Below are 15,058 nucleotides of genomic sequence, written 5' to 3' on the forward strand. Positions count from 1 at the left end.
AAATACAATTAGTATTTATTACCATAAATATTATTACATATTATAACAAAATAAAACAATATACTTACTCATCAATTGAAAACCATTTTGTCTCGTTGACAGTTGTATGGATATCAATGGATTTCGTGGATATGAGTAAATTGATCACTGATACACTGCTATTATCGCTTTTGAACATGTTCATTGAACATCTGGTACTTGCTATAAAGGTAGCGACATTTTAACGAAATATGCGGACTCATAAGACCATTTGTTGTTGATTTTTTCTAAAAGCTGTCCATATTTACTGTACATACTGCTATATTTGAATTATCATTTTGTTTGTTTAAATATTTCATTTCAGCAATTTGGTGCTAAATAAACAGTGGTGATACCTTTTTAAACACAATTTAAATTCTAATTTTAGTTAATTAAACAATATATTCAGGTTGATTAAGATATTGCCAGGACATGATGTTAAAATTCACTAAATCATCTTGTGTTTGAAACCTCGTGAATCCGACTCTTTGGAACACTTCTGAGCAATGTTCATCAAATCTACGAACTTGTTCAATGTTGAAAAATGTTCGCCATTTTTGTGAGGTGTGGTATGAACTTCCCTGGCTGGTACATAAAGGACAAGGGGTAGGACTTCCGGCCCGAGTCACCGAGTCAACAAACCGAGCTATCTTATAGGTAAAATTGAAACCAACAAAATCATATAGTATCTTGGTTGTTTCAATCGGGTTATAAGCAAACTTTTCAAAAACTAAGACTCTCACTCTATTAGGGAATTTCTGAAACAAGATTTCACTCGCCCGGATATTCTCGAGCATCGTCCTACACAGTGTTACTGTTTGTTTCATCTCGGCGTCTATCCGGTTTTGGTTTATAGATTTTACTGACCAGGATGTTATCTGAGACGCGGCCACCGCCCGAGGATCTCTTATCAAGTGAACGAGTTTGATTAAAGGATCTTTGACTAAAAGATTTTCAAGAGATGCAATCTTCATTCGTATTGTCTTAATCACACTGTATTTTTTAGACAAACACGCACCAAGCAAAGGATAAAAACAGTCAGGTCGCCATCGTGAAGCTCTGGTAGTATGGCTACAGTAGTAAAACTCTCTAGTTGACGAACTTTTATCCATATGAAACTGAGCTAATGTTTCCAAATTGATCTCATGTAAATTACAGTTTAAAAAACTATCTAAAATCTTTTCCATATTGTCGTCCCCTCTTCTCATTATTCTGAAATTAAACAGGTAAATTTTAAGAATCCGGATTGAATGACAAACTCTACTGCAGTAAACCTCATGTTCCGTTTCAATTTTACTGCACTTGGGACTGTTTAGATTGATATAATATGTCTGTCTTCGGACTTTGATTTCAAGACTTGTCTTCTTATGATACGACAAATTCAAAGCATAAAATGACCATTGTGAGATTTAAAGCTACTGACTGCATTGGTTGATCACTGTAAACTGCCGTTAGAAAATATTTCCTCATTGTGGCCACCGTTAATAAAGGTTCAAACACATAGAATGTGTCGGGGTTTTCTTCTAGTATCCTAGCTGTAATACTTGATCCACTTCTCATATAGGCCGCTATTATCACCTTGCTCCCCTTCTTCTCGTGCTGATTCACGTTCATATTCAATACTGGCTGCAACACTAGAAAATAGAAATTAATAGTCATTTCCGGTAGCACGAGGGTATTCCGGATCAGAACTGGAATTTTTTCGAATAATTGCGGAACAATCATGGTATATTATAGATAGTTGCCAACCTATGATTGTAAAATCATTGACAAGAACTTTGACCAAGGACCAGCTGATAGACAATATATTCAAGAACCTCAACTGATTACACTTGTAAAAGCATTGCGAAGAACACCTTGCTGTTATATTTGAAAAATCATTGCGAAGAACTTTGATCAAGGATCAGCTGGAAGACAGGATCCACAAGAACCTAAGCTCTTACACTTGTGAAAGCATTGCGAAGAGGTTTGGTCAAGGTACAGCTTGTAGAAAGGATCCTGAAGAACCTAAGCTGTTACACTTGTAAAATCATCGCGAAGAGGTTTGATCAAGGACCAGCTGGAAGACAAGAACCACAAGAATCTAAGCTGTTAAACTTATAAAATCATTGACTAAAGGTTCTACCAAGGTCCATCCCTTAGACGAAATCTTTAAAAACACAAGCTGTTGAGATTCTTTTCTTTGTAAAACATAAACGATGTTTACCTGTAGATGACAATGTAGATTGTTTACTATTTGAATTAATAGGTTTAGATTGCTGATTGATTTGAAACTTCATGAAAATTCCAATCAAAATGTAAATGAGTAAACCGGATATAGATACAACCATAAAGCAACGGTGGTTATAAAATCTCCTCAACAGACTAGTTCCTGGAAAAAATGATCAAAATTTACACAGGAAATCTTAGCCAGTATTTATTATGAAATGGACTTCAAGACAAATCACAGAGATCGACACAATTAGGTCCCCCGGGTTCAAAGGGGAGAGAGAGAGGGCGGTCAAATGATCTAGCTAAGGGGCAGGTGGCTGCCCCTTTGAAATCAACTCGATTACTTGTGTGCCATACCCGTATAACAGTAATTACAACAGAAGTTCTGTCTTCTAATGGCCAACACTATATTAGTGTTGTGCAGGTGAATCTGAGTTTTGATTTGGTTATAACCTCTTCAACAACAGTTTGATTTTTTTAAATGTTTTCACGATAAAATTCACTAAGAATTTTAAATTAATATTAAAAAAATATATACCACGTTACTGGATGCGTTCTTCAACTTAACGAACTGTGTGAATATGTTAATTTGAACCTACCTCTCATGGTTAGCATTTCGGTAATAGATACTAAGAACACATAGTGTCACTGGTTAGACGAATAAAAATCATATTTTAATCCAATTTGGAAAGTTATCTGGATAATTCGGGAACTTCCACAATTTACTAATGTAACGATAACCATTGTACAATTTGCCACGTTTAAAACAGACGACTAATGGTATCATATCGCAACGCCGTGAGCATTATGCATTACTTGTTATCCATAAAACGTATGGATACTACTATAAAGAACATAATATCCACACGAATAATACAGATCTTGTTATCCGATCACTGTAAACAGCTTTCATTCATTTGTCAGTTAAATGCAACACAAGTTATATGACAAACAAATAAATTGCACTATTTCACCGAATTTTACACATCTAGTTAACTATAATTAATGAGGAGCTGGAGGCTGGAAATAATAACCAACTATCGACTCTACAATGTACATGTATGCGCTACTTTTCATTTAATTGAAGGCTAGCTGTAAGTCCGATTTTCAGTCTGAAAAATGATGCATATTGCTGGAATCTTGATTCATCAATTTGTAAAAATAGAACGAAGAATATACAGTTAAAACACAGCACATTTGGAAATATTCCAGGATAATCTAGGTTATAAAAAGTTACTTGACGCCCTTGTTTATTTTCCAACTCGACAGATTGAGGGTAAGTTGTGAATAAAAACACAGAATTCGGTAAAAATATTCAAGTTATTTTGTCAGCAAAATACTGTCATAAATCCTCATACTTGTCAACTTTTATCTACATCATGTTTTAATACAATAAACTTCCTCTAACACCTGTCCTATAGATAGATAGTGTATTCTATGTTATTTGAGTTTAATTCATGTCTCTGGACCTAGTCATATCATGCATTTGGTGCTGATGTTCCTCTGTCTACACCTATTGTCACTGCATTCCGCCTATTGCCACGTCAGTAACCAAAACTACTTAATTTAACATAAAAACTTAGTTACCTGTCTAACAGATTGTCCTTGGTCATATTTTTAGACAATGAGTTCGTTTAATTAAATTGTTGGTCTGACTTGTCCACTATATCCACCATCTCACGTTTTGAAGAACGAGTAACTTGTAAGGCTGAACTATTCAAAGTTTACCTGAATTACTGAAAACGCCAATCGAGAACAAACTGTTCTTTGTTCACAAAAGTAATTTTTGAGAAAGTGGAGTTTGTATTTTCGAAACCAGAGATCCTTTCAGTATTTCATTTGATAAAAGCTAAACTTTGCATAATTGTTATTTCTGGTCTTAATTTACTGAATATCATTAATTTTAAGCCTATAATTTATGAACAATACAATCATAAATAATTGGCGAGTATATTGTGAAATAGTGTCGTGGTCTGTCTGCATCCCGTTCCACCAGTCCGACAATACTCTCATCTACCAGTCCAGCAACATCTCCAACTACAAGTCCAACAACATTGTCTACTACCAGTCCAATTATCTTCCCGAATACTAGTCCAATAACACCCCCTACAGCATCGCTTACTACAAGTCCAACAACATCCCATACTACCAGTCCAACAACACCGCCTTTTATCAGTCCAATAACACTCCCTATTACCAGTTTTAAAACATTAGTCGAACAACGTATACTTCCAATCCTACAGCATCTCCTACTACCAGTCCAACAACAATGCCTTCTATCACTCCAATTATCTTCCCGAATACTAGTCTAATAACACTCCCTATTACCAGTTCTAAAACATTAGTCGAACAACATATACTTCCAATCCTACATCATCCACTTCTACCAGTCCAACAACATCCCTACTACCAGTCCAATAACATCGCCTTCTATCAGTCCAATTATCTTCCCGGATACTAGTCCAATAACACTCCCTATTACCAGTTCTAAAACATTAGTCGAACAACATCTACTTCCAATCCTACAGCATCCCCTACTACAAGTCCAACAACATTGCCTACTACCAGTCCAACAACACCGCCTACTACCAGTCCAACAACATTGCCTACTACCAGCCCAATTATCTTCCCGGATACTAGTCCAATAACACTCCCTATTACCAGTTCTAAAACATTAGTCGAACAACATCTACCTCCAATCTTACAGCATCCCCTACTACCAGTCCAACAACACCGCCTACTACCAGTGCAACAGCAATACCAAATATTCTCTAATTTCAGTCAAAAACCAGTCGAACAACATCTATCAACCCAGCGCCATCCCCTACTTCTAAGTCCTGAAACCTAGTCCTACAACGACCAGTTTACCAGCATCTCCTACTACCCGCCCAGCAAGCTCCCCAAATACTATTCCTGGAACATTGCCTACTGCCAGTTCAACAACACCCCCTAATACCAGTCCAATAACATCCTCCACTACCAGTCTTACATCCAACCATTTCTCATACTACCAGTTCATCAACATTTTTAGATACCAGTTCAACAAATCTGGTACATTTGTTGTCGGACTTGTAGTAGTGGGTGTTGAAGGACTGGTAGTAGGAGATGTTGGATGGGTTTTAGGGTATGTTGTGGGACTGTTACTAGAAGATGCCGATTGACCGGTAGTAATTGATGTCGTTGGACTAGTAATATAGGGTGGATTGACGGATTGGTAATAGGCTATGTTATTGGACTGGTGGATAGAGATATTGTTTACCAGTTCAACAAATCTAGTTAATGGCTTTATGAATTATACAAGCAGTGGTAAATAGCCCCAGCCTTAAATAAATCAGAACAAATTATTTGTCTTTACTGTCATTCCAAATATAAGCTTTATTCATATCATTTCTATAAGTTCAACAAAACAATTAAAACACATGACTTAATCATAACAAGAGCAGGTAAATTATCCTTTGGTCTGAAATTAAAACTTTAATTGATCCTGATGAGTATTTGGAAGGTTACAAATTAATACTAATTCATAATGAAGTTTATCATCACACTAATAATATCATCCATAATGAAGTTTATCATCACACTAATAATATAATTCATAATGAAGTGGGGATGAAGTCCGTCAACATAATCACATGACCCAGATTTATGGTTTCAATACAAAATATACAGAAAAATCAGCAATATTAAAAGCGGAAGTATTGCCCAGAATTGAAAGCAAATGAAACTAAAAAAAAAATTCTATAACTCTATCATATCAAATAGTTATGGCTTTATATAATATACGACAATTTCTCACGTCAATACAAACAACAAGTCATGTCACAGGTAAACTCTTGACACATTGCTGCATCATAACAAATTTACCTCCCTTGAATTGTTAAATTCTGTGATAATAACATAGTAACATGATCAATTATATCTTGAATTTATTCATTTGGATCTTTTTTCTGTTTAATGAAAAAAAATCATCTTAAGTTTGAAATTTGAACATTTTTTCTTTACTATTTGAACACAAAAACAAAAGTAGCTGTACAAGATAGAGTTATTCTTTCAACACACTCCACATATAATATATTCAATAACTGTATCATCACACACATACACATCTTTCCCTCATTCATTTTACAGACAAACAAATATTTGGTCCACTAAAACAAAAAAGTTTTTCAAGCCTTAGTATGAGTATGGGAGACTATTATACTTGTACCATTCTGATTCTCATTCTGATTCGCATTCTGTTTTCCTTGTAAAGATACAAGATTCAATTATTGATTTGTATAAGCACCTTCATACACATAAAAAGGCTGGAAAACCTCTTATAAACAACCCAATTCAATGCTACAATGAAATAAATGCTTAAAATTATTCATAACATCATGGGTTAATGAAAGCTAGAAAACCTTTTATAAAGAGATAATAATAAAAGGCTGTCACCAAAATCATGCTACAAATGATAACCTTAATTTATTGGCATTGATTGGTTTTTGATGTTGGTTTTATAATATTACAATATGTAAATAAATTTATTGAGATTTTAAACCAATAAAGAAAGACCAAAAAACCAGCTATAATATAAATCTATATATTTATCCACTTAGATATATATTGACATTGTATGGTTATACAAAGATATTTACACTCATTGGAGAAATACAGTCCATATTTTATTTGATCAGAATGAATATTTTATGTAACTAAATCAGTACAAAAAAGACCAAATATATTGTCATAACTTACACTGAAAGAATTAAATTAGTCCAGAATTTCACCCAGCTGATAAGCTCAATATTCATATTTATATATTTATATAAGACTCCAATAGATTGCTGACATTGAACTTTTTATTTCCATTACCTCAAAATAAAGTGGCCATTTTAATTTTAATTCTATTCCAGATGAGCATAAATATCTTTATCTTAATATATAATATGTTGCTATTTTCTCCCAGAGATTTAAAAAATATATTATTCTGATACCAGTAACTAGTTTATTGAATACCTTAAGATATCAAGTACCCGCAACACATTGTCTTATTTTAGACCATACCTCCATCTTTAACATTGGCTTTATTTGTGTAAATTGTCTCCCAATCTCGTACATGACAACCACACAGAAAATAATACATATTTTTACATAGTCCTTCATCAAACGGGTTATATTCATCATCCAGATATTTTAAATAGGTGATTCTCTCCCTTGACGCAGCTTCCCATGTTGTCATTCCACGACACATCAGATAACTGTGGAAAAATAATAACCCAAACACAACGAGTCCACCAAATATTAAAATAATAATATCAATCATAAATACAAAATTCTGATGAAACCAATCAGACCAGTGAACTTCATTTTGGATACCCTCCCTGAAATAAAATAATATCAATTTTAAAGATTACAAGTCATCAGAAATTTTCTTAGTACTGAGCAGATTGTAATAAAGTTCAACTCTAACTGAAAAGGTTGATTAACTTAAGAACTCACCAAGTTTTCGTTTTAGGCTTTTTGATTAATGAAATGTTAACCAGCCAAAATATAACAAAAGCTTAATAAAGTGAATACATGTTATGTAATATATGGTGCCTATTTCAATGTGGATTCAGAATTCATCTCACCATGTTATATAGAGAGTCCAGAATATTAAAGCTGTAGTCGATAATAAAAACAAGAGAAAATATTTATGATTTCTCTCTCCAACACAAGCTTCTAACCATGGACAATGATGATCATACTTTCGAACACACCGTTGACAATCTTCACAATGTTTGGCTCTCATTGGTTGCTGAAATACAAAACATCCTAAAAATAATGGAATCTTCAAGGTGATTTTAAACATATGAATAAAAAATTGGGCTTAAGTCAAGATCATTTTCGTTAATGACTTCTCCAATCACAACCTAGTTATAGTAAGTTTTGAGCGAAATTTACGTATGTCCATTGAAATAAGTTTAAAATGATATCCCACAGTTCCTAAAGGTTGCGAATTGTGATGTGCAACCACTTAAATTGAACCTTGTCACTAGAACTTTAGAATTTTAATATACATTTTTCTTTATATAGTGTTTCAACTTTCAAATAGAATCAACTTTCCAGTAAAAGTTGTTAATCATTAAAGGGATTGTAAAGAGCTTTCCTAAACTTTTAATGTGTATTGGGGACACTTATAGCATTGATTTGCTCCATTTAATTTTTTCATTTTATCCTACCTGTATCTCACAGAAATCACATTTCCTGTATTTAAGTTTAGCATCACGGAGTCGCTTACTGTCTTCACTATGTATCATATTACAGTTCTCATCATTATTATCTTCATCATTATCATCATTAAAATCATCATCATCATCTGAGTTGTTATTTAATGATCTTTTCTGAAAGATTGCCAGATAATGAAATAATGTTGTTACACAGTGTAATTAGGCCATATAACATTTGACATAAATATGAATCTCAACACAAAGAGATAGAGAGGCATCTACTGCTGGCAAAGTTTTATTGATTGATTTTGTTTAACAGCTTGACATATGTAATTCAACATTTTCTTATCAGACATAAAATGAAACAGGTTTTATCTGCATGTTAAACAGGAGAAAACAAGGTTGAAAAACTCTATGGTGTCATTCAACCTTTGACAGTCTTTAACGAACGACAGACTATTGTCTGAAAATGAGTGCTTGCAAAAATACATGGTGATCTGTTTCAAGAAAATCCTGTGATACACAATTCATGCAACAAAGCCTCATTCATCATGTTGTTCACTTGATGGAAACAGCAACACATCACAATGTTTTAAGGTTTCATTGCCTGGCTACAAGGTAATAAGCAATAACATAAAATATTAAAATTAAGAACTCACTTTGTTTTGAAATGGGATAAATCCAGGATCAATAAAACATGCTGTATAATACATTGATAATGATAATATAACCAGTAATAAATATGTTATACCATATATCAAATTATTCATATCAATTATTGCTTTCTTCAATACTGAAAATAATAACATATATAGTTATATAATTTCATTATCACTTGGTGTAATTAATTACATGATATAAGCTTACCATGTTGGACAAGCATGTAGGGCTTATCTTTATTGTGTTGTTTTTAACAACTTACATGTCACAATACTGTTTGGGAAAATCCCCCTACAATTATAATTCAGATATTTTTTATATGAAAATTTCTAAAAGACAAGAAATTGCTCTTGATGACAATAAAAGTTGTAATAAATTTAATGATGCAATGTGACTCTCTGATCAGTAATAATGGAACATGGAAAGCTGAACAACAAGCTAGGATAGTTATGTTGTCATCATTCCCCCTGGTGTCTTTTTCCTAATATAACAGCTAACCAGGTGTTGAGTATCTATTCTGCAATGAATCTTTATCAACAGCAGCCATTAAATCATATAATTTTTGTGATAGTTGTTTTTTTTTTTCGAAATAATTATTACTATGAAATCATGATATAATATCTAATACTAATGAAAGCTTTGAACCTACTTGTATCCTTGAATAACAATGAAGCAGGTACACCAACACATAATATTGTATGGAATATCCTGACAAGGATGTTAGCACCACATTTACATCCTTTCTTCTTCATTTTCTATACGTCTATCAAATACCACTATATTGAATTATATTTACTAAATAGAGGAAAATTAGAAAGACTCTCTCATTGGCTGAAAGATGATGGCATCGAAACAGCTGAGGAATAAAATCAATGCTGCTTTAACTTCAGTGCATCATTAAAGCTGTTACGTCATATTTATCTCAATGGGTCATCAAAGCTTCAACATCTGCAAAGAAAATGATGATATAAATTTAGTTTGATATTGGCCTAAGCTTACTGAATAATGGAAGCTAAGACCCCAAGATGTTCATTATTTTACAGTAGAGAGTTTAACAAAATCTTGACTTAATTAGATAAAGTCTAGGCATACATATTTGTCCTGTGACACAAGACAAAAAACATATTATAGTTATTCTTAAGTCAAAGAGGCCTACCTAAATACATATAAAAATGATGTCTAAATGAAAGGAAAAATCTGATTCAAAACAATAGGCCTAACAGAATGCAGAATAGATCTAGATGTTGATAGTTCTCACTTCTGTATCACATTTACATTATATAATATAGACTAGACCTATAGTGATGTACCATATAGTTATATAATATGATTTTTTATGACTCTATATGATGGACTCTCCTCATGACAATGATACAGCCACAGATTGTTAATTCAGCTCTACATTGATAATGTCACTGTCAGTCATCATGATGATTGATTTACATGATCATGTCTTTTAGACGTACCTACCGCCAGGTATAAGTGACAGAAAAAAATCATCGAACTATCTAAGACCAAGAGAATACCAAGATAATCTTCCTTTTTTAGATTAAAAGAACTTAACTCTCTGGTGGGCTACCTGTTTTATGGCCCTGGTAATTTATTTATTTTTCTTTACCACCATTGTGGCCTTGACCTAAGAAAAAACAACTCTGCGTTGAATGTCGCTGTCAGACCACAAAAAGTAAATGATTAGAACAATTGGTGTTAGATAACCTCTCATATATTTATCGGGTTTATCTAAAACATTAAATTGCAAATTGTTTTTCCAAGCATAGTATGTTGTGATTTCCCCAGCTCTGAAACACCCTTATTTGCATGAAATCCTTAAAATTTAAAATTCCTTAATACAAATTATGATATACTGGTATGTCATTTGACCAGCTAACATCAAAGTGTGTCAAAAAGATAATAAATGCGATGAAAGAAAATCTATGACTTATGCTAACAATTTCGGTATGCCTCATCAATGATCTCTCAGCAAGAGAAATGAAGCAGTTTGACATAAAACCCCGAAAAGTCTTTACTTTCCCCTAAAATGGCCAATGAAGGGTCAAAGTTTACAGCCTCGCTCTCAATTATAAGTCTGAGAAATCAAGATGGCGACTGTAGATTAATGAAGGAAGTAGAGAATTATTCTGTATTTTTCATTGTTTGCACAATAATATGACCTAAACTTTGGAATTACACCGTGAAGAATAAAGTATCAATCTTTGACTATGTAATAATGTGGATTAATGAATCTATATCTAAGGAGAACAGCCGATTTTAGGGCGAGAAAGCCGCGCGCTCGTTCATCAGAATGGGTGCTCAGCAAGGAAAAGAGGCGAAGGCGAACACAAGCAAATCAAAAGGAAAGACAAAAGAAACCCGTGCACCATCTGCAGTAAATATATTTTCAGAACACAATGGTGAGTCTAAGTGTTATTCTTGTTATAAGGTAGAGCATAAAATACAAATTATATATCAGTTCTATGATATCATTCATCAGAAATGGACCAAATTTGACTTGGGTCTTCCTCACTGACATCAGTCATCACTCATCACTACCTCACAGAATTGGGAATGAAAAACATTAAGACTAAGACATTAATTTTAATAACTCAATATCCCTCGAATGAAGATGAGAATCAAAATCATTAGCCTAGATAAATATGATAATAATTGGATTACTAATCATTAAAATACACTCTTACTTGTAATAAAAAATGAGAACTACTTTTTTTATGATATGATTGTTTATGTCTTTTTAAGTAATGAATAGAATAGAATTTTGAATTCATAGTTATTGCTCTTGTTGGTATATTTTAAGATTTGAAGACATAATTTATGTCTTTTAAAACTGACCTTTGGCAGAGAGTGGAAGAGTTGACTTTTGTCAATCATGTATATTTTTTCAATGGGTAATAAAAAATTCAACATCTGCAAAGAATATGTAAGCCTACTGAAGAGTGAAGCCAAGACCCCAAGGTTGTCACATAGTTGTGGAATTACACTGTGAGGAATAACGTACAGGTACCATATATATCTTTGATTATAGTAATAATGTGGATTGACTAAGGAGAAAAGTCAATTTTAGGGAGAGAAATCTGCACGCTCGTTCATTAGAATTGGTGCTCGGTAAGGAAAAGAGGTAAAGGTAAACACAAGCAAATCAAAAGGAAAGACAAAAGAAACCCATACACTGAGTTTGAGAGTTTAAATAGTCCTCCTTAGAACTTGCATCTTTCACTTTATTTTCTCTGTGTTTCTCTTTTTTCCTTTTCCTGCACAGACAATTGGCAAGATATTTTTTTGTATTCTCATTAGTTCCAGTGAAGAGGTGCACTGTAAAATTTGAATAGCATGTCATCTTAAATATCAAGAGATGAAAATCCAAGAGCCACTAAAATAAATCTAACCCTTCAGGTAGCACACTGATATTGCTAACACTTATTTCAGTTGGTCAAGAAGTTATCAAAAATAAACCAATAAGACATATTTATTTCTGTGGAAAATGTGTCACTAAGTTGAAGACTTATTGGCAAAAAATGCAGATATACCATGAATAGGTGACCTATATTACCAGACATGTAAGGCATGATGAGTCTGTTACCTGAAGGGTAAGATGGGAGATCTATTTAAATGACTTCAGAGGTTAAGATAAGGGTTGGCATAGTTAGATGCCAGAAATGGGAATTGGATTACACGATTTTATTGGGTTTTTTTTTTAAATTGTCTATCACATGCATGTACTTCAGAAGGTATAGATCTACCTGCATTGAGTTTTTATTCTTAAACAATCATTTGTTGTTTTAAATGCTTTTGATTTGAAAATTGTAAACATTCCAATGAGTATCTGAGTATCAGAAAGATGTAAGTTTATTGAACTTTTCATTTCTTATAATTCAAGTTCTTGGAGAGACCTTTTTGTGGCTTCATATTGCAGGTGATTGCTTATAGAGCAGTGTTGTGATTATTGTGTAAACTTTTTTTTTTTTGGGTTCTGTTTGAATGTTTTTTTGAGTTTGTGTCTCTCATCCTTTATTCCTTATTGCAAAAAAATACTCTGTAATGGATCCTATCAAGACCAATTCAGAAGCATATTTGAAAACCAATGTATTGGAAAATACACATGAAGTGTTCGTCTACTGATATTTCATAATGATAGAAATAGTGAGCAAGTTTCTAATTAAAGATGTACTATGAATAGGTTTTAATTAGTTAAACTGAGTGATTAACTTGAAATTCTTTCTATGTAGGCCTAACCTACAACATCAAAATATGATTAATCTTAGCTATATTTGCAATGACTTGAATATATTTGTATGATATAAACAGAATTTAGATTGATTTGTAGATGGTTGAGATGTAGGGACTGTCCAAAAAATTGATTTTATGTTGATTTTTGTCATTGTGGTAATATATACTGGATGGTAGTGAATGATTTTTATGGATCTTTGGAATAAGCATTGTTAAAAGTTAAAATTTTCATTTTGAACCATATATGAATCTGTGATTTGTTAGTATTTCTGAACAATGGATAGGAGATGTAGGAAATTAAAAGGTAAGGAAGGATTCATGCTTTTTGAAAACAAGGTGTGTGTATACATTTTAAGGGACTTTGTTGGCTCCCAAGGGACAAAAAAAAATATTATTTGTGAATAGTTTTGATCATAGCACAAATAGATGATATAATTCTTAATATTAATGATGATTGCAGTTCAATCAATTCAAAATTGTTCTTGGTAGAGATTATGATCCAGGGACAGAGGAGTGTAAATGCAGGCTGAAGTAAAGTTTAGTAGTTGTCTACTGCTGGATTGAGTCCCTATCATGACACAATAGGATTGATTTCCTCATAGGTTTTATGCCCTATAGACAGCTATATAATAATATAATACTTCTTTGTGGCAGGTTCAAATCCTCTTTCTAGAATGCACACAAGGCAACAAAATGCCCTGATGCCACCACCAGTGCATTCTAGATTGAGCTTTCACCCTCTTTTATCATTTAGATGATAACAAAATAGGTTTAAATAAGTTACAAATCAAACCACTCCTTTTAGATAGTAAATAGGCAGCATGCAACCATCAATCTAACATTGAATATTTATATAAATAGAATAGGACAAGGTTTATACACTAGAGAAACTATTACCCAGATGGAATTTCACAAATTACAACAATTATATATAATAGTTTGGGCTGGAAGACAAAAATCAATATTAACAACATAATAAAGGCATTATCGTAGGTCAGAATTGACTTATCATAGCAAATACTAGACTTGGTATTGAAATTATTTATTAGCTTGCTACAGGAACTCGGATTTTACTACTATATGGGCTTTTGCTCATATATATATTGTTGTGCTTACCAGTTATATTTATATAAGTTTATCTCACCAGGCTCATTGATTTTTGAGATTCAAATAAGAGAGTGATATATGAGCCTGTGTATGCAAGGAAGGAAGGAAATATAAATGATGATAATGAACAATGTTATATAAAGGGTCAACTATTAATGGATGAACGGAAAACAATGGTCAATTATAATACAATGTGGTCAAGCTGATAAAATACTTCAAATACTTACTGTGTTTTTAAATAGCTGTTTATATAATTGTTGTGTTATTGAAATAAATAGTTAGAACAGGAAACACTCAACCTGATCATAATGGGTCATTTTTACAATCATCCTGAATATGGAATACCAGTATATATTTTGACAGGTGAGATCAGTTTAAAGGAAACACAATAATTGATGTTTCTGTATCTCTTGTAATTTATTTATGGTTCTTAATGTTCTTACTGATGTACATGTATCATTTTTCACCATGGATAGAAATTTACTGTGTATTGTTTTCATGCCGCTTAAGTCTAAGTAATTATTAGTAATCTCTAGAGCAATGCTTACATGATGATGTCTTGATGTCAGTTTTGTAACTACCTTCCTAGAAAAGATGACTCAAACGATAGACATACCATTGAAAGCATC

At 32.8% G+C, this 15,058-nt stretch overlaps 2 protein-coding genes across 2 annotated transcripts; both read right to left on the minus strand.

The window, feature by feature from the left end:
• On the minus strand, positions 1–3,363 carry LOTGIDRAFT_231254 (hypothetical protein). Its single transcript, XM_009052303.1, has 4 exons — positions 2,829–3,363; positions 2,225–2,389; positions 1,442–1,652; positions 1–1,230 (listed from the first exon to the last, which is right to left on the minus strand). The coding sequence occupies exons 1-4, from the start codon at positions 2,842–2,844 to the stop codon at positions 411–413; spliced, it is 1,212 nt and encodes a 403-aa protein (XP_009050551.1). The 5' UTR covers positions 2,845–3,363; the 3' UTR covers positions 1–410.
• A 3,910-nt stretch (positions 3,364–7,273) lies between these two features.
• Positions 7,274–9,799, minus strand: LOTGIDRAFT_66461 (hypothetical protein; the record flags this gene model as incomplete). Its single annotated transcript, XM_009052072.1, has 5 exons — positions 7,274–7,592; positions 7,842–8,008; positions 8,433–8,519; positions 9,080–9,213; positions 9,730–9,799. Coding segments are annotated over 5 exons (777 nt in total), but the record flags the coding sequence as incomplete, so codon positions are not given.
• Positions 9,800–15,058: the final 5,259 nt, after the last annotated feature.

This window comes from Lottia gigantea, assembly GCF_000327385.1.
Source record: "Lottia gigantea unplaced genomic scaffold LOTGIsca_18, whole genome shotgun sequence".
Classification (NCBI taxonomy): Eukaryota; Metazoa; Mollusca; class Gastropoda; family Lottiidae; genus Lottia; species Lottia gigantea.